This window comes from Callithrix jacchus, chromosome 12 (assembly GCF_049354715.1).
Source record: "Callithrix jacchus isolate 240 chromosome 12, calJac240_pri, whole genome shotgun sequence".
Classification (NCBI taxonomy): Eukaryota; Metazoa; Chordata; class Mammalia; order Primates; family Cebidae; genus Callithrix; species Callithrix jacchus.
In genome coordinates, this window is record NC_133513.1 from 6999548 (window position 1) to 7024315 (window position 24768).

Here is a 24768-nt window from a genome sequence, read left to right on the forward strand (position 1 = left end):
TTGGCTGAAAGACAAGAGGGAGTGGGGGAAATAAGCCTTGCATGCAAAAGAAGAAACGAGCTGACCATCCAGTAGACTCCAGCCACCAGGTTTATTTTCATGCTGTAAATAAAGGTCCCCATTGTTCCCATTTTCTGTTATACATGAGATACAGAGAACCAGAAATGTGCTTGGTGAATAATCAACTGTTTTGTATACCTAAATACCAACGAGATAGTAAGCGAGACTTGTAAAGCACTGAAACCAGGGCTAACAGCAACACAATCCACTATCAGAGGATTTCAGTGCCAGAACTGTGAAGTGTTCCCTATCGCTGCTGGGACAGTCCGGCTGACAGTTCCTGCCCACTCTAGCACCGAGGGCTGGACACTTGTGATTTCTCTTTGCCTTCCCTGGCATGGAGCCCAGATCTGTTTCATGAGCAGAGTAACTACCAAGGAGGCTTCTCTGCTGGAAAGTTGGTTTTAAGTCAGAAATCTGGAGAGACATCATGGCGGGCAGCAGCCCCAATGGGCCTAGCCCTTTGTAGGGCAGTGTCACTGTCTGGTGTGCCAGTGCCCATGCTGCCTTGAGTGGGCTTGGCTGCTGTGGTCGTCTTGTCCTCTAGTGGTTTGCAGGTTGTGTGCAGCTATCACGAGGAGTTTGTTGCTGGGAGTGTACGGGAAAGGGGAGGAAAAAAGGGTATCGGATTTGTCCAGTCACTGGAGGATGAAGTGGGTCACTCAGAGTGAATGGTGGTTGGGATGAGAGTTGCCTGTCTTCAGCCAGTGCCTGTCCCATATTTGGGCTAGACTTTGACAACCTGGCAGCGAGGGTGTTTGTTTATAAAATGCTTGGCCTGCACAGGGCCAGGGAGAAGACGACACCAAGGAGGCCACTGCGTCGTAAGAGAGGGCCAGCATCTGCCGCTAAGAAGAGTTGCAAGGGCTGTGCCTACTTCTGCCCAGACACCAAGACCGCCAGCTCCTGGATGGACATATCCTTGTTGACATAACGGTCGTACTGAGCAGGGGTCAACCTGCCGCTCTGCAGGGCCTCTTCGATGGAGAACTTCTTGCCAGATTTCCTGTCGTGTATCACTGAGGACTCCCCGTTGGGCCCCTTCACTGAGATCTCCTCCCAGTCACACTCCTGGCTTTTGAGTTTCACAAGCATGCTCCAGTCAATGAGCCCGGCGCGGTGGGCTTCCTCCGGGGACAGCTCGCGGCCTGTGTCGGGGTGGATGACCACGATGGAGCGCCGCAGGTGGTTCTCCCGCTGCTCCCGCTTGACGGCCACGGAGCCCAGGCGCCTCTGCAGCTCGTCGATCTCGAGGTCTTTGTCCTTGGAGAGCCTCTTGAGGTCATCCAGTTCCCTCTCCAGGGACCACAGTCTAGAGTCGTGATTGGTCCCAGAGTCTGCCACGGTCATGTTCCGCAGGTCTTGTGTTTCCGTCGCTGCCATTTCAATTTCCGATTGCAGCCTTCGGGTCTCTAGCTGCAGGTTTTGCCGCTCTAGTTGTAATTTGTGGTTCTCTTCCCTTAGAAAGTCTAGTTCCTTGGACGACTTGGAGTTACGGAATTCCAGCTCCGAAAGCCGGGCTTCCAGCCGGCTCACTTCGGCGTCCAGCTCACGCTTGCTGCGGCTCTCCTCCTCCAGGCTGCTCTTGAGCCTCTGGATCTCTTGCTCAGTGTTGCCCTTCTCCACCTGGACGCTCTCGGAAAACACCACCTTCTCCTTGACTTCCGCCTTCTCCAGGGCGGCCAGCTTCCTCCGCAGGGTCTCGAGCTCACCCTCCAAGAGTTGCCGCCGGTGCTGTTCTTCCTCCAGCTGCAGTCGGAGCAGGGCATGCTCGCGGGCCTGCTGCGGGTCCTGCTGCAGCACTACCTTCTGCTTGCGGGTCACCTTCTCAAGGGCCTCAGCTTCTTCCTGCTCCAGCACTGCCAGCCGCTGCTGCAGCCGCTGCACCTCGCGTTCAGCCTCCCTGCGGGCCTGCCGCTCTCGCTCCAACTCCTCCAGCTGCCGCTCAAGTTCGGTGCGCCGGCGCTGTAGCCGCCGCAGCTCCGCACGCAGCTTGTCGATCTGCCGCAGCTCCACGTCGATGCTCTCGGCGAAGGAGCTCACCTCGGCCCTCAGGCCAGGCTCCTCCTCGTACCTGACTACTTCCTGCTGCACCACTCTTTCCTTCACCTGTGAGAGCTCCTCCTCCTTCCGGGCAATCTGCTCTTCCTGGGAAGCCCTCTCCCTCTCCAGGTCCACTTGTCTCTTCTGCTCCTCTGAGAGCTTTGCCCTCAGAGACTCCACCTCCTCCTTCGTTTGAGGGTCTTCCTGAAATTGGAGGATCTCCTGGACCACCTCTTTGGTCTGGACCTGGGGTTTGGTGTCTTTCAGGGCCTGGATTTCCTGCTTCAGCTGGTAGATCTCTAAATCACACCTCTCTATCAGTCTGGTCTTATCCACGATCTCTTCCCTGAGCCGCTGAAGCTCCTTCTCCATCTCGGGGTCAGTCTTGTACTTAATGACTTCCTTAGTCACCTCTTTGACTTCCACCTGGGGGCCCCGCCTCCTGAGGGCCTCCAGCTCACTCTGGTAGCTCCGGAGCTGCTCCTCAGCCCCCCGGTACTTTCGCTCCTGCTCCACAAGCTCCAGGCGGAGGTTGGCCACTTCACTCTCTGCTTTGGGGTCTGGCCGCACGATCTCACGCACCTTCTCCTGCACCACCACTTTGGCATTCTCCTCCTCCAAGGCCCATATCTTCCGGAGCAGCTCGGTCTTTTCCCTCTGGCTGGCACGAGTCTTGGCAGCCTCATCCTCGTATTGGCGGGTGAGATTGCTGACCTCCCTCTCAGTGGATGCGTCCTTCTCCACCTTGAGCACCTCCTTGACGGTGATCTTGCCCTCGGCCATGGCTCGCTCCTTCTCCAACCTCTTGAGCTTCTCCTGGAGGAAGCTCAGCTCCTCCTCCTGCTTCTCCTGGAGCTGGCGTCCCCGCTCATGGTCATCCTGCAGCTGTCGGTACTCTGCCTGCAGCTGGGGGTCATTCTGCAGTTTAACTACCTCTTTCTCGGTGACCTTCTCTCGTGCCCGGCTCTTCTCCTCGGCCAGGGTGGCCACACGCTGCTGCAGGAGGAGCACCTCCGCCTCCCGGGTGCCCTTCTGCCGCCTCAGTGCCTCCAGCTCCTCCCGTAGCTGCAAGACCTCGTCTGCCTGGGCCCTGTCAGGCTCGATGCGTAGGACCTCCTTGACCACATACTCCTGGCCCCCGTCCCTTGTCTCCTGTTCCAGGGCGTGCACCTTCAGCTGCAGTGCCTCCAGCTCCTCCTGCAGCAGCTGGTTTTTATGCTGCTCTTCCGCCAGTGTCTGCTGCAGCTGCTGGAAGCTCTCCTCCAGCGCAGGATCCGGCACCTTCTTGAGCACCTCCTTCCTTACCACCGATTCCTGAGGCCCCTGATTCCGCAGGGTCCGGATCTCTTCCCGGGTGCTCTTGATCTCGCTCTCCAGCTGCTGCCTCCGCTCCTTCTCCTCATCCAATTCCTTCCTGATCTTCCACGCCTCCTCCACTCCAGAGTCCGGCTTGTTCATCTGCAGGGTCTCATGGGTCACTTCTACTTCCAGCTGCTGTGATGAGGAAGACAAGGCAAGGTTAAAGCCAGGTTCTGGCAGCACACGTGGGGCCTGTCCCCACCTGGTTAGAGCAGTTGTCCTGTGATCCCCAAGGGACTCCCTCAGTGCCAGTTCATGTTAGTTGTAGAGTTCTAGGGTTACTTACAAGATGATCAAACAACTAGTTTGGGTATTTTTAAAAAAAAAAATTAGGTAAAACATTTTTAAGCTGTTGGAAGAGTTTAAGAGAAAACTACGAACTCCTGCCTCTGGTCCCGCTCCTGGGGTGTGTCCGTCAGCCTTGGAGACGCTCTCTGTGCTCACAGAAGCATGTCTGTCTGAGGTATGCACCATGTGTTTGTCTTTTCTGCACAAATGGAATCCTTGCTGTGTACCCTGCTGCCGATGGCACTTACAAAGAGATTTCCAGCTCGGCACAGAGAATACTGCTTCATGGTTTAACAGCAGCACCGTTTCCACTCTGTGGACAGACTGCAGTTCAGCCCATTGCTGATGAATACTGAACCGCTTTGTGTCTTGCTGTTACAAATAATGCTGTCATAAAACATCATGGACTTCAGAAAATAGCATTAACTTTTTTTTTTTTTTGAGACAGAGTCCTGCTCTGTTGCCCAGGCTGGAGTGTAGTGTGGAGTGATCTCGACTCACTGCAACCTCCAATTCCTGGGTTAAAGCAATTCTCCTACCTCAGTGTCCTGAGTAGCTGGGATTGATTACAGGTGTGTGCCACCACACCCAGCTAGTTTTTGTATTTTTAGTAGAGGCAGGGTTTACCATGTTGGCCAGGCTGGTCTCGAACTCCTGACCTCGGGTGATCCACCTGCCTCAGCCTCCCAAAGTGCTGCGATGACAGGCATGAGCCACCATGCCCAGCCAAAAATAGCATTCACTTTCAGCAAATGTGTATTAAGTTCTCATGTCAGTAGAAGCACTGGCTCGGACCAGTCTTTGCACTGGTCCTGCCCAGAAACATTAGCAAGGGTATACTCCCATCAATTCACAGACCGTTTCTCTAAGAGAGCCTGTATTTATCACCTGTTAGAACAGCTTGAAGTAGAATTTCATACTAAGATCAATTACCTGTCTCAGGAGATTCAGAGCAAACTCTAGATTCTGCAGCCTCTGTTTGTTGATGGCATAAACTTCAGTGAACTTGGCAGCAAGAGCTGCTTCCTGCAGAGAAGAGGTTTAGGAGAGGGTTAACAGACGTCCACAGGGTAAGCAACAGGGAGCTAGATGGCACAGGCATGCTTCTTGAGAAGTGTGGAACTTGGGGGTAGAGGCACAGCTCTTGCCTACTCCTGTAGTTAGAATATAGTCTCATGGGTCGAGAGAAAACTGGATCTCAAGGCTGAAGATCCAGCCTAGGGTCTTGGTCCTACTGTCTTCAAGCAAGTCTTTCTACCTCTCTGAGCACCAGTTTTCTGTCTCGTGTGCGTATTAGGGACGAATCTCAGCCCTCCACTGTACTTACTGAGGTAAGCAAAGCAGGAACTTCCGAAATCCATGCCTCTGGCCCTGGCATCTCTGTTCAGCTGTGTTTTCAAAAGTTTTTCTGTTTTTTTAAAGAGTCTCCCACTCAGACTGAAGTGCGCTGGTGTGACTGCAGCTCACTGCAGGCTTGAACTCCTGGGCTCAAGTGATCCTCCCTCCTCAGCCTCCTGAGTAGCGGGGACTACAGTAGCGTGCACCACCACGCCTGGCTAATTTATTGTAGATACGGGGTCCTGCTTTGTTGCCCAGGCTAGTCTCCAACTCCTGGGCTCAAGCAGTTCTCCCACCTCGGCCCGCAAAAGTGCTGGGATTACAGGTGTGAGCCGTCATGCCTGGCCTTGCTGTCTTTCTAGGTGTGTCAATGTCACTGCCTTAGAACAAGTTCCTCATTTTCTCTTATCAGACCTGTTTGTGCACAGGAGGGCTCTCTGGCTTCCCTGCTGTGTGTGCATCTGAGGCCAGCATGCAACACAGTGCTTCCTGGGGAGCAGGGCAGCTGAGCCTCCATCTCAGCCCCAAGACACACACGCATGCACGCACACATGGCCGCCCACATTGCTCACCTCTTCGTTCACTTTGGCAGCGGGAGATTGGAGCCTGGCTCTCTTGTTCACATGGCTGCTCCTTCCATTCTCCAAGTCAAGAAGGGACCTTAGTGTTTCTGCTTCTAACTCATAGTCCTGGGTGAGGGAGAGAGATGGCAGAGGGTGGACAAAAACAGTGAGACTGAAATGTTCCGGTACCCCTTCTGGCTGACCCAGACCTATCCTGTGCCATGTGCTGGTTTTATGATCTGCTTGGGTCTTACTCACAGCCACACCCTGTAGTGACTGCCAGGAGGTTTTGAGAAGTACCGAGACCTCAGCAGGACATAGCTCCATCACTCAACAACATAAAAGACAAACAGTGCCCCCGCCCCCAAACTCCCCTTCCGGCTTCCTACATGCCTAGAGATTTTCATGTTCTGCTGCTGCTTTTAACATTGTACCATAAACCTGTCTCACCTGCCACCACCACCTCTCATGTTTACCAGCTTGCTGACTTTATCAAGTGCATGCTTGCTGATTTACGCAGCCATCCCCTTCCACTGGACACTGGTCATTTCTAGCTTACTAGTTTTGCTATTGTAAATAACCTGCATTTTTTTTTTTTGTATTTTTCCCTTAAGGATAAATTCCTCCAAATAGTTTATTGCTTTAGAGTATAAAACCCTTTTATGGCATTCCATGTCCAGTCCCATGCTGTTTTCCCAAAAGCCTGTGCCAGTTTGCAGTGGCCAGCAGCGCCTCCGGATGGCTGGCTTCACCCCGTGCCAGGGCTGGTGCCTGCTGCTTCTCTGGCCAGGTGACGGTGGAATGAGGCCCCTTGCTGTCTGTGCTTCGAGCAGAAGTTTCCCGCTCACCTTTACAGCTTGCTGATACTGCTGGGAATTGGCATAGATCTTCTGTACTTCCTGCTCCCTACGTGCTATCTCATCTAGCAGGTTCTGTAAGACAGTTTAAAAATCAAAACTAACTGGAAAAAAAACCATGGACGAAGTTTGTTTTTTTTTTTTTTTTTGAGACAGTCTCACTCTCATCCAGGCTGGAACGCAGTGGCGTCATCTTGGCTCACTGCAACCTTCACCTCCCCTGTTCAAGTGATTCTCCTGCCTCAGCCTCCCAAGTAGCTGGGACTACAGGCACATGCCACCATGCCCAGCTAATTTTTGTATTTTTAGTAGAGACTGGATTTCACCATAATGGCGAGGCTGATCTTGAACTCCTGACCTCGTGATCCACCCACCTTGGCCTCCCAAAGTGATAGAATTACAAGTGTGAGCCACCTTGACTGACCACAAAAGGCAGTTCTAAGGCCCTGTGAAGAAGGGCCAAGATCATCTCTGCTAGGAAACAAATGTTTACTGATGCTTTGGACCACCAGGCACTGTTCTGCTCTGACTCAGATTACGTCATTTCATCTTCAAGTGATCCCGGGATACAAGCAGCGTGACCACCAACTTATGAGTGAGAGAAGCAAAGCTTTCGAGGTGGGGATGTGGCTGATGGGGTGGACCCACGATTTGCATCTCAGCCATTGGCTTCCCGTGTTCCTTCTCCCTCACCCCAAGGCACTGTGTAGGGCATGAGAGAGGCAGGAGTCCTGTCTTTGGAAATGGGATTTTTCCCACAAGGGCTCCTCATTCTATAGCTGTTCACTCATGTAGCCAACCCATGCTGAGCATCCACTCTGCACCAGGCCCTATGTGGGGCACTGAGCAGGGTGAGGTGAGTCACACACTCCATTCTTGTTCTCAGAAGGCTGGGTGCTGGGAACCTGAGAGCTGAGGCCCAGGGAGGATACAGCTGTGGTAGGCCTCTGCCCTGCTCTGCCTCCTAGAGCTTGGCTTCCCAGAAAGGGGCTTGCTGACCTCTGACCCTCCCTTGCCAGCATGTGCCTGGAGCCACAGACGTGGCCATCTTACCTTCTGGTTCTTCAGCTTGGTCTCCATCTGGCTGAGGCTGTCTGTCTCCTGGGGTTCATAACTGGGAATGCTGGCCAGGAACTGTATCATGTGGTCATGGCCGCTGCGGTAGTCCTCGTAGGCTGCCTTGGCGCTCCGCAGGCTCTGTACCCTGCCGAGGCAAAGCGTTTAGGCCTCGGCCACAGTGAGCAGATGCCTCACTGAGCCCTCGTTTTTTAAAAAAGTGGGAAACAACCATATGTAACTTAACTAGAAATACCCCAAGCATCTCCCACACAGGGTGGGTGTTAATTAGGGAACGTCATGTTGGAGTGTGGAGAACGACGTGGGTCCATATACATTGACTTGCAGAGATGCCAATTGTGGATTACAAGACCTAGTAACCATGACTCAAAGGAGAGACCACAGGGTCGTCAGAGAATCTGACAAACTCACCAAAATCAGCAAAATCTGTGGGACATAGCTAAAGCATTGCTTACAGGGAACTAGATCGCATTCTCATAGAAAAGAAAAATGGCCACCACCCACCGTACCCTCACCTGCGCTCCACCTGCTGGCAGAGGTTGTCAAAACGCTGGCCCAGCTTGTGAACCTCGGCCTCCTGGCGCTCCAGGTCTGGGCAGTGCTCCTGGAAGCGGCTGGCCAGTGTGCTCGAGCACTGCTTGGCCGCCTGCAGATTCCGCTCCACCTCGCCCAGGAGGGACTTCTGGGCCTGTAACTCAGAGGCCAGGGCCTGGAGGGGCAGAGGAGGAGATGGTGGTGGCGCTGTGGCCAGAACTCCCAGAGCCAGGCGACAACAGCCCCAGAAGCCCCTGGGCCACTGGCTGTGGGATGGAGGGTAAGCCCAGCAGCAGGAAGGGCCGGAGCCTTGCTCTGCACATCTCAAACCTGGGTCACTTCTGCCATCTTCCGTTTTATTACAACAAACAAAGCCCTGAAAAACTAGCTTCTAAAAACCCTGCAGCAGGCAGCTCATGCCCAGCACTGGAAAAGCCTGCCACTGGCTGTGAGGCCTTGGCAAAAGCAAGTTGTGAGATGGAGTGTGAATAAGGGGCCTCGGGTCCCAGCCTGGAATGTTTTCTTTGCTCAGGCAGACATGTGAAGCTGGCCTGTGGCAACTATGAGGGGAAAGCAGGCCGAGGAGGCAGCTGCTTCTCTGCCCACTGACTTGCCCTATGGGCTACAGCCCAGGATGCCAGCTCTGCTCAGCAAGAGATAGTGGGAACCTGGATTGTTAGGGGCCTTTTTTTTTTTTTTTTTTTTTTTTTTTTTCTTTTTAAGAGATAGGGTGTTAGCTGGGCACGGTGGCTCACACCTGTAATCCCAGCACTTTGGGAGGCCAAAGCGGGTGGATCACCTGAGGTCAGGAGTTCAGGAGCACCCTGAACAACATGGTGAAGGCCCGTCTCTACTAAAATTACAAAAAAGTTAGCTGGGCCTTGTGGTGGGCACCTGTAATCTCAGCTACTCAGAAGGCTGAGACAGGAGAATTGCTTGAACCCAGGATGGGGAGGTTGCAGTGAGCCAAGATTGTGCCATTGCACTCCAGCCTGGGCAACAAGAGCAAAAACAAAACAAAACAAAAAAACTGTTTCGTTCAACCACTGTGGAAGACAGTGTGGCGATTCCTCAAGGCCTTAGAAATAGAAATTCCATTTGACCCAGCAATCCCATTACTGGGTATATATCCAAAAGGCTATAAGTCGTTCTACTATAAGGACACATGTACACGAATGTTCATTGCAGCACTGTTTACAATAGCAAAGACCTGGAATCAAACCAAATGCCCATTGATAATAGACTGGATTGGAAAAATGTGGCACATATACACCATGGAATATTATGCAGCAATCAGAAATGACGAGTTTGTGTCGTTTGTAGGGACATGGATGAATCTGGAGAACATCATCCTCAGCAAACTGACACAAGAACAGAAAACGAAACACCGCATATTCTCACTCATAGGAGGGTGATGAAAAATGAGAACACATGGACACAGGGAGGGGAGTACTAAACACTGGGGTCTATTGGGGGGAAAAGGGGAGGGCCAGTGGGAGGGGGAGGTGGGGAGGGATAACCTGGGGAGAAATGCCAAATGTGGGTGAAGGGGAGAAAGCAAAACACACTGCCATGTGTGTACCTATGTAACTGTCTTGCATGTTCTGCACATGTACCCCCAAACCTAAAATGCAATAAAAAATTTAAAAAAATAAAAATAAAACTGTTTCAAAAAAGGAAAAGAAAACAACAACAACAAAAAACAGAAGGGTGTTGCTATGTTGTCCAGGCTGGACTTGAACTCCAGGGCTCAAGCAGTCCCACCTCAGCCTCCTGATGGGCTGGCATTACAGGCATGCGCTACTGCGTCAGCTAGTGCAGATATTCTATCCTAAAATGCTGGCACCCAAAATCCCCATAGGTCACCCAGATCCCGTGAACAGCTCGAATTTGTGCTGCCAGCCACCACTCACAGTTCCCAGTTTGCCACACGGGGCATTCCAAACCCAGAGAGACTGGACGCCTGTGTCCTCGGCTGTCCAGACAGGGCGGGTGGATGTGCCTGATGCCCTCACCTGCTCAGAGCAGGACCCCCAGGACCCAGACCCCAGACTCACTGCCAGCTCCTGCCCCTTGCTGTCCAGGGCATGGCTGCTCTCAGGCACAGTGTTGTCCTGATTCAGACGGTTCTCCTGTGTGGCCAGCGACTCCCAGCCCTGCTGCAGGCTCTTCTCCAGGCGGTTGGCCACGTCAACCCTGAGGATACCGGTTAGGCATTAGGAGGTTCCCACCTGGCTCCCCGAATCCACCCCAACCTCCATGCTGCCCGCCTGCCACCCACTTCTCCTGGGCCAAGTCCAGCAGCTGCACCAGGCGCTCGTATTTCTGGTTGGTGTCCTCCACCCGGGTCCTCAGCAGGGGTGTGGTGCCGCTGCCAGGGAGGGCCTGGATGAAGGCTTCGCACTCGGCCGCACTCCGCGTCTTCTCAGGCTCAATCTGTAGCAGCTCGTTGGTGATGTTCTGTGGGGATCAGGGCCCTTCCGTGTTGGACACAGCCAGGCAGCCCCTTCCCTGAGGATGTGCCCAGAGTGGGCACAGGTTCCCATATCAGGGACGGCAGAAGGAGTTGGAGAGGCCTGGCACACTCAGGATCTGACCCAGGGTCTGGATGCCAGCCTGAGGGCTGCATTTTTCATGAGCGTCCCAGGGAACTGCTACAGGTTCCCAGTGGACTACTGTGACCCCAACACCCGGGCAGCTGCCGGCCTGTGCTGTTATAAGCATGTGGACGTTTCTGTTTAACCTTTGTGGCAACCCTGGGAGGTGGGTACTATGACTCCACCCACTCATGGGTTTGGGGGAGGCGTGTGGCAACTCCCAGCAACTTAGGAAAAGACTTGTGGGGTCAGGCTATACCCGAGACCACCATCCTCTTGCCCTGATTCGGCCCTCACTGGGAGGCCCCCTCAGGGGCTATGGCACATCTCCAATCCCAGATGCCCTCTGTAAAATTGGAGTGCTACTCCCTGCCTCAGAGGACTGTGTGGAGGATGGAAGAGACTATAGGAAGGGAGGTGGGGGTGGTGGCCCCGCCATGTGCTCCCTGGCATCAGCTCACTCTGTCCTCGCCACCGCCTGTGAGCAGAGCAGGCCCATCCTACTGAGGTGTGGGGTTTAGCCAACGTGACTGTGCTCAAGCCAGCCAGTGACCCGGCCTTGTAGAATTCCAGAGTCCATATGCCGTGCCAGGTGCCCAGGTCTGGAAAGAGCCCAGGCACCTCCCTGGAGGCCTGGTCCTTGGTTAGGAACCTGGGGAGGTGATGGGAGCAGCCCTGCCACCTCCACAACTGGGGACTCAGTTACATGCAGCAGGCTGTCTCTGTCAGACACGTGCAGTGAGTGTCTTAGGACCCCATGGGGAAGAGACCTTGAATAGGGGCCCCAGGGGGCCAGCACGGGATCCCCAGGCCCTGCCTGTGCTCTTGACCCGCAGGTACCTTGAGGTCCTTGGCTCGCTCGGCACTGTCCTGCACGGCCCGGCCTTGCTCCAGCGGTGGCCGCAGGACCCCTGTGATGGCCTTCTCCTGCCGGTCCAGGTCACTGGCCACCTTGTCCAAGCCAGCCAGCAGCTGGCGCCCCTGCAGGTCAGAGGCATCTGTGGAAAGAGGGAGGACATAGGAAGGTGTGACAGTGAGTCAGGGGTATGAGGCCCAGGGAGGGACCTAGGCAACCAGCACCTGCCTGACCCCACCCCCTGCGCCAGACCCCTGCTGTCCCATCCACAGCGCAGACCCTGGGTCCAGCCCCTCCTCCCTTGCACCCCCAGAGCCTCAGTCAAGTGGCCCTGGCACCCACCTCCGGGGTTCTCGGTCTTCAGCACCTCATACCGACGCTGCAGCGTGCGCTTACTCCCGGCTGCCTTCTGCTGCACACTCCGGTACTGGCTGCCTAGGCTGTGAGGACAGGAATGAGCTGGGGACCTGGGCAGCCCACCACCCCCCTGCACCCACAGAGGCGGGACTGCAGACCCTGGCTGGGCAGACACCCCAGAGGAGCCTACGGCTTCTTAGATGCAGACAGAAAGTGCTCACTGTGGCAATGGCCTTTCTGTGCTCATGGGCTCAGAACCCTTCTTCCTCTCTCCCTCCTTCCCTCTTCCTTCTCCATAGGAAGTCTAACTACCTACAGTAGTCCAATCATCTTCACCAAGATGTTACCTCTGAGGAAGCATACACAGCAGGTGCTCAATAAATACTTGAATAAATGATGCCATTCCCAGAATCATCCACTTATTCAGCAGGGAGTTCCTGGGCAACTACTTTGGACCAGGTACTGAACTAGGTCCTGGGGAGAGGAAATTCAAGGAGCCCAGGCCCAATGAAACTGATGGATACATGAGTCACTAAATAAAAAGCAGAGCATGCAGCGGAAGAAGGTGCCTGGGAGCCAAGAGGAGGCAGCCCTTATCCTAGCTGAGTCCTCCAGTCGAGGGGTTGGGGTCTTCAGGTGCAAGGAGCAGACAGGAGCCAGAGGCTCTTAGAAACTGCTTGCTGGAAGAAGCCCAGAGCCAGACATGTTCAGCAAGCCAGCCAGCCCAGCGATCTGCCCGTCCTTGCATGAACCTCCAAAGCAGTGTAGATGGAGGGTGTCAGCGGCTCCTCCCCTCCCCACAGGCTGAGTCCGAATGCCCAGGGCTGTGAATGGGGCCTGAGAAGCCTCAGGAGTAGGGCTGGTCCGTGCAGGCTCCCGCCTTTGCCCTTGTACCTGTCAGCCAGAGCCAGGGCCTCGGGGTCTGTGGGGGGGATCACAAAGCAGACGGCAGGAGCGATCAGCCTGTTCCCAGTGCTGTCTGTGAGCTCCCAGCTCTCCCCGTTGTTCTTCTGCAGGGTGTAGCTGTAGCCCCGCGATATCAAGCCCTAGCGGGGGCAGGCCAGACAGTGAGGATCCCGGCAGGGGCTGAGGAGTGAGATGGCCTGGGAGCCCGGTAGCCATCTCACTCCTGCACCCGACTCTTGAACCTGAGGAGCCCTGGCTCTTTGCCTGGACTCTGCCCATCGAGTTGGGAGGGGCACGCAGGAGAGACACAGGTGTTGAGGCTGCCAGTCCAGCAACCCACTTCCATTTCCCTTTGGAGAACCTTCCCTCCTGATTCCCAGTCCCTGTGGTCTCATTCCTTCTCCATTCCCAAGCTCCAGATGGACACTGACTTGGATCTGGCCAATGAGACTGGCATTCCCCAGCCACAGTCATTGGTATAGGGTGGACACGAATTCTCCGGCCACAGTGATTGGTGTAGGGCAGACACATGACTCACAGTGGGCCAATGAGAACCTGCCCTGGGACTTCTGGGGAGTGGCTGGGGTTGCTAAGCAGGTGGAACACAGGCCAGGCCAGCTGGGGTGGGGGTCACATAGGGGTGTCAGTGTACCTGCATGAGGGGAAGGGTGGGCAGAATGACACCAACCATGGAAACAGGCAAAGGTTCCCAAGAACGTTGCCTGAGGCCCCGCATCCAGCCATGTTACCCCAAAGACTTTGTAGTGACGTGAACAGAGAAGCTGGCCCCACGCACCTGTTCCCCCTCAAAGTCACAGAGTGCCTCCACGGGGATGGGCTTGAGTGGCGTCTCCCGGCGGTACTTGAGGGGCACCACCTGTTGGCCTCGCTTCTGCAGACCCCGCACCACGTCCTCATACTTGTCCAGCACCTTCTCCTGGTCCTGGAGAAAGTGGGGTAGGGGACCCGGGTGAGACCAACAGCCTTTCCCCTGGTGGGAGGGTGCTGTGTGGGGGCTGGGATCAATAGGCGGGGGCTGTGGAGGGGCCTGTCCAGGGTTGAGGACGGGAGTGGTATAGAGGGGTCCCCGCTCCCCTGCCCCAAGCCAGCAGGGGTCCTGGGCCATTGCTCACATCCAGCTCCCGCAGTAGCAGCTCAATCTGGTACCGGTCCTTGAAGTCGGGGCCGTATTTCTGGTTTAGGTCCGAGTCCACCTTGCGCAGCAGCTCCTGAGCGTCCTTCATGTCTTTGTGGAACTAGGGGAGAATGTGGCCCTGTCACAGCCAGGAAACCACTAGAAGCACCTGGGCTTCTGTCTGAGGCTTCAAGCTCATCCCTCAGATGGGACGCTGTGCTGAACCTGAGGCTCCCTTCATGGAGACAGCCCCACCCTCCCCGAGCCAGCTCCTTGGGGAGAAGCCGGGTCCTTTCCCACCCATCCACGAGATGACACCTCTGTGATATGCTTCCTTTCATATACAAGTAAGTTTTGGGGTGTCTTTGATTCCATTCCTCTCTCTGCACTAGGAACACCCAGACTTTATACCTTCTTTCTAGGTTTTGATAATAACCTCCCCTTTATGTTCTCAAAAATTCTCTTGCCCATTCTTCAGTCTATGAACTCTTGGGTCACTGTCTGCTAACCCCTGGCCCAGCAATTTGCCCCTCTCCTGCATGAACCTCCAAGGGGGTACAGAGGGGTGTGTGTCAGCAATCCCCCCTCCCCACAGGCTGAGCACTTGGGCTGCAGCCATGAACAGCACCTGAAGCCCCCACTGTGCCGCTCAAGACAGTGAACGAGGAAGGACATGGGGTTGCCCACATCCAGCTTCCCCCCAGACACCTCAGTCCTAAGAGTCACCCGCAGCTTGTTAAGAACTCTCATTCCTCTGTAAACAGACAAGCATCCAGCCACAGATGAGTGGATACACACTGGTCTGTCCGTACAATGGGATATGATTCAGCCATGAAAAGGAGCGAAGCACTCAAAATGCTACGACACGGATAAGCCCAGCAAACATGATGCTCAGTGACACAAAAGAGCGGAGACTGCATGATTCTGCTTATCCTCCACATTCACTCCAGATGTGAAACATCTGGAATAGGCAGGTCCACAGAGACAGCAAGCAGAACAGAGGTGACCAGGGCTGGGGAGCAGGAATGGAGACTTACTGCCTAATGGGTACAGGTTTTTTTTTTTTGAGCTGGAGTCTCTCTCTGTCACCCAGGCTGCAGTGCAGTGGCAGGATTTTGGTTCACTGCAACCTCTGCCTCCCAGGTTTAAGCGATTATCCTGCCTCAGCCTCCCAAGTAGATGGGATTTCAGGTATGCGCCACCATGCCTGGCTAACTTTTATATTTTTAGTAGAGATGGCATTTCATCATATTGGCTAGGCTGGTCTTGAACTCCTGACCTCTGGTGATCCATCTGCCTCGACCTCCCAAAGTGCTGGGATTACAGGCGTGAGCCACCACGCCCGGCCAGGGTTTCTGTTTGGGGTGGTGGAAAGAGTTGGATAGCTAGTGGTAATGGTTGCATTGTGAAACAATGAATGCCACTGAATTGTACACTTAAAAATGGCAAATTGGCCGGGCACAGTGGCTCCTGCCTGTAATCCCAGCACTTTGGGAGGCTGAGAGGGGAGGATCACCTGAGGTCAGGTGTTTGAGACCAATCTGACCAACATGGTGAAACCCCATCTCTACTAAAAATATAAAAATTAGGCCGGGCACGGTGGCTCAAGCCTGTAATCACAGCACTTTGGGAGGCCGAGGCGGGTGGATCATGAGGTCAAGATATCGAGACCATCCTGGTCAACATGGTGAAACCCCATCTCTACTAAAGATGCAGGAAATTAGCTGGGCATGGTGGCGCGTGCCTGTCATCACAGCTACTCAGGAGGCTGAGGCAGGAGAATTGCCTGAACCCAGAAGGCGGAGGTTGTGGTGAGCCGAGATCGCGTTATTGCACTCCAGCCTGGGTAACAAGGGCGAAACTCTGTCTCAAAAAAAAAAAAAAAAAAATATATATATATATATATATATATATATATATATAAATATAAATTAGCCGGGCGTGGTAGTGGACACGTGTAATCCCAGCTGCTCAGAAGGCTGAGGCAGGAGAGTCACTTGATCTCAGGAGGCAGAGGTTGCAGTGAGCCGAGATGGCACCATGGCACTCTAGCCTGGGTGACAGGGCAAGATTCTCTTAAAAAAAAAAACGCAAATTTTGTTTTATTTATCTGCATATATATTATAGGTTTTGCAAAAATTAAAACCCCACACACTCATCCCTGGGCCCCATGTTCCTGAGGGTCAGACTCTGGCCCCGGTCCCCAAGGAGGATGGACAGGGGCCAACAAGCTCGGGACATGTCTGCACATGCCATCAGAAGCATGAGCGCTGGGCACCTGGGATGGCAGCCCTGCAAGGCTCCTGGATCAAGCAGCATGAGGCCACGCGTGAGCCAAGGAGGCACTGAGCACTCTCAGAGAGTAGTACACTGGTGCTGGGGGCACTCCTGGGAGAGGCAGGTACCTGGTGGTAGTCCTCCATGTACTTGAGGTGGCTCTCCTCACAGATGAGCAGGTTCAGGTACTCCTTCCAGTCTGCGTGCACAGCCTCCATGTGTGCCTGCCAGCAGAAGAATGGGCTGGTCACCACTGGGCAGGTACCGGAGACGCCAAAGGAGGGACTTCTGGGATATTGGACCGGGGCATGGCGGGGGAGGGAGGCATTTGGTATCTGCCTGGGTGTGGCTTCCACAGAGGTAGCCAGCTTCTGCTCAGGGATAGGAGGAGGAGAGAGGCGTCACATTAAGGAGCCAAATAGGGATGTCACGTGCGGATGCCCAGGCTGTGCAGTACACGAGGGGCAAGTGCAGCCTTCGTCTGCCTTAAGCAGTGCCTTCAGCGCATCTGCACAAAGGACTGGATAGTGTCCCACCAAATCCATGACCCTGGCCGCGCATGGTGGCTCACACCTGTAATCCCAACACTTTGGAACACTGAGGTGGGTGGATCACCTGAGGTCAGGAGTTCGAGACTAGCCTGGCCAACATGATGAGACCCTGTCTCTACTAAAAATACAAAAAAATAGCCGTGTGTGGTGGTGTGCACTTGTAGTCCAAGTTACTTGGGAGGCTGAGGCAGGAGAATCGCTTGAACCCAGGAGGTGGAGGTTGCAGTGAGCCGAGATCACTGTACCACTGCACTCCAGCCTGGGCAACAACAATCAAACTCCATCTCTTAAAAAAAAAAAAAAAAAAAAAGGATGGGACATTATTTGGAATAGGATCTTTTCAGATGTCATCAGTTAAGGATCCTGGAATTAGAGTGAGCCCTAAATCCAGTGACCGGTGTCCTTATAAGAGAGGACACAGAGAGACATGGGGAGAGAAGGCCGTGCAAAGATGGAGGAAGGGCCTGGATTGACGCAGCCACACGCCAAGGGCTGCTGACAACCTCCAGAAGCCGGGAGAGCAAGGAAGGCGCCTGTCCTAGAGCTTCCAGAGGGAATGAGGTCACCTTGATTTCAGATGTACAGCCCACAGACCTCTGAGGGAATGCATTTCTGTTGTTTAAAGCCACTAAGTTTGTGGTAACTTGTTGCAGCAACTCTAGGAAACTAATACAGATCCCACAGGAGCTGAGGGCAGACGTGTCAACGGATCAGGATAAACCGAGGAGACAGAGTCAGACAGAGCTAGAGACAGATGAACACAAAATGCAGCTTGCAGGACCCCCAGCTCTGGGGTCTGCCCGAGCTCCAGGTGTCCTGCAGGCAGAGCCGACTGGAAGTCACCCTGGAGGAGATGTGTGGCCTCGGGGTGCACACACCTCAATGGAGTTCCTCCCGGGGTGCTCGGCGGCCAGCAGCTGGTCGCCCTCGCTGTGCAGCTTGTTAATTCTCTCCTCTTTGGCCTCCAGGTTCCGGTTGATGAAATTCTGCAATGGGGGGCAGGGGAGGAGCCTCAGTGCCCAGCCTGCCAGCCCCATGCTCCCTCCAGGGCTGCCTCCTCCCTGGAGCCCCAGGTCCCCCATGACCACCTCATACTGGCGCCGGCGGCTGGGGTAGTCGAGGTTGCGGTCGCTCCAGTCGTATTGCATGCGGCCCTTGGCCTGCTGGTCCAGCCAGTACAGCTCGTTGGTACAGCGCTGCATGTAGTCCTGCAGCGAACTCAGATGCTGCTGCCGGGCCTGTGATGCCGCCTGCAGGGGCCGGCAGAAGGACGGGGCTGCATTCTCAGCTCACTACCACTGCTCGCTTCCCTCCCCTACTCCTGCAGGGCCCTGCTGGCCTGAGGACAAGACCAGCTTAGCCATTTCCAGGCCAGGCCCCCTTGGACAAGTTACCTGACCCCCTAAAACTCATTCATTCATTCAGCAAATATTTACTGAGCAACTACTATGCTCTGGATGTGGCTCCAGGCACTTGGGATACAGCAGTGAATGAAACACACAAAACCCTTATGGAACTGACAGTTTTGTGAAGGCTGAGTTTACCCATCTATAAATGGGGATAATGACAGCCCCAACCTCAGAGGGCACAGAGATTGGCATGTAGTTGGTGCTCAATAAATATCAGTAACTACAGCTTCTACTGTTTACCATGATCATCTTATAGAGGGCTGGAAGGAAACCACCACTTTACATCTGAGAAGTGGGGGTGGAAGGGAAAGGAGGGATGTTTGCATTTTGGTACATGGGGCCCTCCCTAAGCCAGCACTAAGCTAAGGACTTCTGCAGCATTAACTCATTTCATCCTCAAAGCGACCCTATGAGACAGGAATAGGTAGGCACTCCATTTCACAGAAGAGGAAACTGAGGCTCCCAGAGGCTAAGTCTCTCACCACCAACACTAAGGGGCAGAGGCAGCGCGGCTCCTACCAGCTACATGATGCTGCCTCTCTATTCTCTGAGATGCCTGAATCACTAGCGGGCGAGGAAGCATTTGCATGACACTCATGCAATTTTTAAAATAATGCATTCTTTAAAGGTTTGGGAAGGAAGATGGAAAGCTTCTGTATAAAAAAAAAAGCAAGTGGCACACAGCAGGTACTTAATAAGCAGGACAGGCAGTGCCCCCTGGGGTCTACTACGTTTTCCCTGAGCAAACAGGGCAAACCTGGCAGCCGCTCAGGTTGAGGCTGGGGCAGGTCTCTTCCCACCTTAGCCCCTCTCCTGACTGAAGTGTTTTACTACACGCCTGTCTTCTTCTTTTTTTTTTTTTTAAAGACAGTGTCTTGCTCTGTTTCCCAGGCTGGGGTGGAGTGGCACGATCTCAGCTCAGTGCTGCCTCCACCTCCTGGGCTCAAGTGATCCTCCCACCTCAGCCTCCCAAGTAGCTGGGACCACAGGCATGCCACCAAGCCCAGCTAATATTTAAATTTTTTGTAGAGCTGGAGTCTCACTGTGTTGCCCAGGCTGGTCTCAAGACAAACTCCTGGGCTCAAGTGATCCTCCTGCCTCTGCCTCCCAAAGCGCTAGGATTACAGTTGTGAGCCACCACACCCGGCTGCTTGTGTCATTTTTAGAAGAATACATCCTTGGCCGGGCACAGTGGCTCATGCCTGTAATCCCAGCACTTTGGGAGGCTCAGGCAGGAGGATCAAGGTCAGGAGATCGAGACCATCCTGGCCAACATAGTGTAATCCGGTTTCTACTAAAAATACAAAAATTAGGTGGACGTGGTGGCTCATGCCTATAGTCCCAGCTACTTGGGAGGCTGAGGCAGGAGAATTGCTTGAACCCGGCAGGATGCATTGAGCCAAGATGGCACCACTGCACTCCAACCTGGTGACAGAATGATACTCCTCAAAAAAAAAAAAATATATATATATATATATATATATATATCCTTGTCCCCCACGACTCCGAGCTTCCCACCCTCTTCCTTCCCTGGAGGCTTTTCCCCCAGGGAGCTCCTCACCAGCAGTTTCTGGTACTTGGCCCGGAGTTCGCTGTTCTGCTCCTGAGGACAGAGCCAAGGGCACAGGTCAGGGGCCGGATGCGGGTGCGACCCCCTCCATCCCCGGGTCCCCACACCAGCACACGCCCCACCTTGTCCCCATCCTTGGCCAGGTGGGGCCCGATAGCCTTGACCTCGTTGTGGAAGATGTTGTGCTCCTCCACTTGGTGATCCACCAGTGGCAGGTCAGTCCCGAAGCCCTGGCTGCTCAGCTTGTCCTGGCCGGGAAGGCAGAGAAACAACAGGGAGAGGGTGGGCTGGGGGTTGGGGACATGTAGCCACCCCAGGAGCCTCAGTGGTGGCCATGATGCTGCTCTCTTCCTCACGGGACCCCACAGCGCCACAGGGAGATGCTGGCCACACCTTCAACCCTGAAGTTCTGCTTGCTGAGCACTGACTTCCGTATTGTCTTTCATCTCACACAACCTCGGAGGCCTGCAAGGTTACCATCCCACCTCGAAGACGAGGACACAGGCTGAGTGAGCAAGTCATTTGCCCAGGGTCACGCTGCTAATGCTGGGGAAGCTGGCTGGGCATGGTGGCTGACGCCTGTCATCCCAGCATTTTGGGAGGCCAAGGCAGGTGGATCACTTGAGACCAGCCTGGCCAACATTGGCAAAAAATACAAAAAATCAGCCAGGTGTGGTGGTGTGCGCCTGTAATCCCAGCTACCTGGGAAGCTGAGGTGGAAGGATCACCTAAGCCTGGGAAGTCTGGGAAGATGAGGCTGCAGTGAGCCGTGATCGTGCCACTGTTCTCTAGGCTGGGCAAGAGACTGAGATCTTATCTCAAAAAAAAAAATAAATAAATGAAAAATAAAATTAGGTAAGCTGAGGCTTGAACCTGGGACACCTAGCTGCAGTGGCTGCCTGCTTCTCTGTGGCAAAGGCACAAGAAAAACAGAGACTAGCCAGAAGTCTGGCTGCTCCCACCCCAGCCTGCCCACAAAGCGTTGCCAGGACCCCAACACGCCAGGGTTGGAAGGCAGGACCCAGGAGCGGCAGCCAGGAGCAGCTGACAGGCCCCAGAGTCCGAATCACCTCCACTCGAGCTGTGTGACCCTGACTTGGCGCTGCACTCCTCTGAGCCTCACTTTTCTCATGGGCACACTGGAAGAACATCGGGACCAGGGCTCTCTCCCCGGCAAGATCGGGGATGCTGATTAAATGGTGAGGATCTCCCTGCACACACATGGCCCCCTCTCTGGCTGAAGCCCTGGAGCGGCGGCCCCGCCCTGGCCATACCAACTTCTCCTCCACCAGCGCCGCCCAGTTGACCTGTGGGTCCACTTCCTTCACCGCCAGGCTGTAGAACTGCTTGTGTTTCCCTCGAAGGTTGCTCACGCGTTCCTTCAGCTGACGGATACTGATGGGAAAGAGGCTGCCCGCTTAGTGGGGCTGGTTGGCACCGCCCATGCCCCAGGAGGGGGCTCCCACCCAGACCCTGGCCTCAGTGGCCTGGAAGGACACGGCGACCATGGTCTTGGGTTCTAGACGACCTTTGCATCCTTCCACCCCCTCCCTCCCCTCCTCCCACCCACTTTCTCTCTTTCTTTTTTCTTTTTTTTGAGACAGAGTCTTGCTCTGTCACCCAGGCTGGAATGCAGTGGCACAATCTCAGCTCAGGGCAACCTCCGCCTCCGGGGTTCAAGTGATTCTTCTGTCTCAGCCTACTGAGTAGCTGGGATTACAGGCATATGCTACCTCACCTGGCTAATTTTGTATTTTTAGTAGAGACAGGGTTTCACCATGTTGGCCAGGCTGGTCTCAAACTCCTGACCTCAGGTGATCCACCCACCTCAGCCTCCCAAAGTTCTGAGATAACAGGCGTGAGCCACCATGCCTGCCCCACCCACTTTCCCTCAATTTTCCTTCCCGAATCAGAGTTTCCCGAGGGCCTACTCGGTGCCCAGAACCATAGAAGGTTCTGGAATAAGCAGGAAGGACCTTGTTTTCTGGAGCCTGTCATCTAGCAGGGCCCATGGGGTGGTGCATGCCATGCCAAAGACAAGTCCCAGAGGTCGTGGGGCACTGAGAGAGCCTGGCCCTTGCTGGGGGTGTGGGTTATGGGACAAGGGGGGCTGATTCATCCATGATAAACTGAATGCCAAGTGAGCCAAGGAAGCCAAGGACAGGGCACCAGGCAGTGGGAGAGCTAGCTCAAAAGCTCAAAGGTCAGGCTGGTGGCTCCAGAAAAGGGACATCAACTCCCTGAGTCTCCCTTTCCCTAACTGCAAAATACGGTTGTCAAGAAGATCACATGAGCCTCTGGCACCTAGTTAGCCCTTGATAACCTCTGACTTGGGCTCCCGAATGCTGAACAGGATCCCCAGCCCTGGCCCACAGCCCCTGATCAATCCCCTGAGACGAGAAGTGGAGGGGACCTACTCCTCAGCGATCATGTCTCCCTGAGGGTGCTTCATGTGCTTGGCGATGGCCGCGTCTGCCTCCAGCACGTAGAGCAGCTTCTCCGAGTCCAAGACCTTCTGCAGGGTCATGTCCCGTTGCTCAGGCTGCCGACCCTCCTGCAGCCGAGCCACGTCCTGTGAGGGTCACGAGAGGGGACAATGGACAGGAGCTGAGAGCGGGCACTGTGGCAACGGGAGGGGTGGGATGAGCCCCAAAGGATGAGCCTCACGCCTGCCTGTAATCCCAATACTTTGGGAGGCTGAGGTGGGCAGATCACGAGGGGTCAGCAAGGTGCTCCCTTCTTTCCCTTTTTCTTTTTTTTTGAGACCAAGGCTCGCTCTCTTGCCCAGGCTGGAGTGCAGTGGCACAATAGCTCACTGCAACCTCTGCCCCCTGGGTTCAAATCATTCTCCTGCCTCAGCCTCCCAAGCAGCTGGGATTACAGGGCCTGCCACCATGCTGGGCTAGTTTTTGTATTTTTAGTAGAGACCGGGTTTCGACATCTTGGCCAGGCTGGTCTTGAACTCCTGACCTCGTGATCTACCCATCTTGGCCTCTGAAAGTGCTAGGATTATAGGCGTGAGCCACCGTGCCCAGCCTCCTTCTTTGCCTTTGAGTAACACCTTCCAGGCTTGTCTAGATAGCACAGTCGATAGTTCCATCTCTTTGTTGCTAAGTGGTATTTCTCTTTGCAAAGTAGGTATTTTCCTTATGCCCCTTCCAGCCTGTCCTTAAGCACCCAGCAAACAGAGATCAAGTGCCTACTGTATGCCAGGTGTTGGGACATAGCTGTGAACACAAGAGACATGGCATCCCTGCTGCACTCACAGCCCAGTCTGCGAGACCACCAGGAAGGCCAGTCAAAGGATGAGCCTCACAGAGGTGACTGCAAGTCCCTCCAAGTCAGTGTTTATAAAAGAAACGCACCAGAGGCGGAACGAGGGGGCCTGCTTCAGCTCTGGTGGTCAGGGAAGGCTCTCTGCGGTAGAGACACAAGCTAAGAACAAAGGATGAAAGGGACGGGTGTTCCAGGCACAAAACGGCCTGTGCAAAGGTCCTGAGGCAGGAGAGAGCAAGCTACAACTAAGCCATAGTGAAAAGCCACTGTGGCTGGAAGACAAGGACAGAGAGGAAACAGGGCAGGCTGGGGGCCAGAGCACAGAATGGCTGCAAGGAGGGGTCCTGCATACTTCACTTGTGCTTAAAGGGGATGCCTCCAGGGGCTCTGTAGGGAGAGGATGTCAGTAGTGAGGCTGTGGGCTGGGAGAGCAGGCAGTGGTCTGTGGCAGCAGCTAGGTGAGAGCAAGGTGGCACCAGCGAGAGGGAACAAAGCAGGGGCAGGGGGGAATATCTGGGAGGGGCCATCGATGGTTGCTGATGAGTGCAGGGCTTCTGTTCATTTAGGGAAGAGTGATGAACGGCAGCCAGGACAGCAGGTTTCTGAACACAGCAGGTTAATTCACTGTGTCAATATTTGAGAGGCCCAGCTGTGAGTCTGCACCATGCTAGGTCCTAGGGATGAGCCTCTGAGTGACCCCCAGTCCCACAGGGGAGGCAGTCACATGTCAGTGAAGGGACTGAGAACAGGTTGGCTGGCGCTGGGGCACCCAGAGGCGGCTGCCAATCCCATACCCTGGCTGGGTCTCAGCATCCCCATCTCTACAATGGGCATAAGGAAAATACCCGCTTTGTGAAGTGAGAAATACCACTTAGCAACGGAGCAGGAACTACGGACGGTGCTCCATGTGAACGAGCCTGAAGCGGTTACTCAAAGGGAAAGAAGCCAGACAGAGCCCACATGATGTGGGATCCATTTACGTCAAGTGTCCCAAATAGGCAAGTCCAGAGAGACAGAAAGTCTCTCTCTCTTAATTGTTGCCCAGGGCAGGGCTGGGAAGAGGCATTAACAGTAAATAGGCACAAGAGGTCTTGTGCAGGACGAAAACGTGCTGAAACTGATTCATGGGCGTGGCTGCGCCCCTTGCTAAAGTTACTCAAAATCATTGACTTGTACACTTGAAATGGGAGCATTTTATAAGTAAGATATGTATCCATAAAGTTGTCTTAAAAAAGAAAAAGCGGCCAAGTGCGGTGGCTCACTCCTGTAGTCCCAACACTTTGAGAGACTGAGGTGGGCAGATCATGGGGTCACAAGATTGAGACCATCCTGGGCAACATGCTGAAACCGAATCTCTACTAAAAATACAAAAAAATTAGGTGGGTGTGGTGGTGCCTGTAATCCCAGCTGCTCAGGAGGCTGAAAGGTAGGAGAATCACTTGACCCTGGGAGGCGGAAGTTCTGGTGAGCCAAGATTGTGCCACTGCACTCCAGCCTGATGACAGAGCTAGACTCCATCTCAAAAAAAAAGAAAAGACAGAAAAAGGAAAAAAGAAGAAAAATAAGAAATACGCAGAGACGACATGGTGCCGGTATGCAGTAAACTTGGCTTCCTGCTGAAGGAAGAGTGTGTCGAGAGTGTCTTTGCCTGGCTAAGTCTGGGAGGGCTGAGGGGTGAACAGGCCTGGCTCCCCAGTGGGTTGGAGGTGAGGCTG

At 54.3% G+C, this 24768-nt stretch overlaps 1 protein-coding gene across 4 annotated transcripts in view; it reads right to left on the reverse strand.

Moving 5' to 3' along the window:
• Positions 1-72: 72 nt before the first annotated feature.
• The window catches only part of PPL (periplakin), a 75541-nt gene continuing 50845 nt past the window's right edge, over positions 73-24768 (reverse strand). For all 4 annotated transcript variants that reach the window (XM_078344546.1, XM_078344547.1, XM_002755874.7 and 1 more), the window contains 20 exons: positions 22195-22349; positions 21052-21172; positions 19900-20025; positions 19769-19810; positions 17887-18048; positions 17677-17784; positions 16376-16471; positions 13969-14091; positions 13632-13778; positions 12824-12975; positions 11915-12012; positions 11557-11714; positions 10401-10579; positions 10177-10315; positions 8101-8294; positions 7562-7712; positions 6500-6583; positions 5661-5777; positions 4684-4776; positions 73-3597 (listed from right to left, as the gene is read on the reverse strand). In XM_078344546.1, coding sequence (XP_078200672.1) covers positions 934-3597; positions 4684-4776; positions 5661-5777; positions 6500-6583; positions 7562-7712; positions 8101-8294; positions 10177-10315; positions 10401-10579; positions 11557-11714; positions 11915-12012; positions 12824-12975; positions 13632-13778; positions 13969-14091; positions 16376-16471; positions 17677-17784; positions 17887-18048; positions 19769-19810; positions 19900-20025; positions 21052-21172; positions 22195-22349 — 5109 coding nt within the window. In that variant the 3' untranslated portion in view covers positions 73-933. The remainder of the gene's footprint in view (positions 3598-4683; positions 4777-5660; positions 5778-6499; positions 6584-7561; positions 7713-8100; positions 8295-10176; positions 10316-10400; positions 10580-11556; positions 11715-11914; positions 12013-12823; positions 12976-13631; positions 13779-13968; positions 14092-16375; positions 16472-17676; positions 17785-17886; positions 18049-19768; positions 19811-19899; positions 20026-21051; positions 21173-22194; positions 22350-24768) is intronic.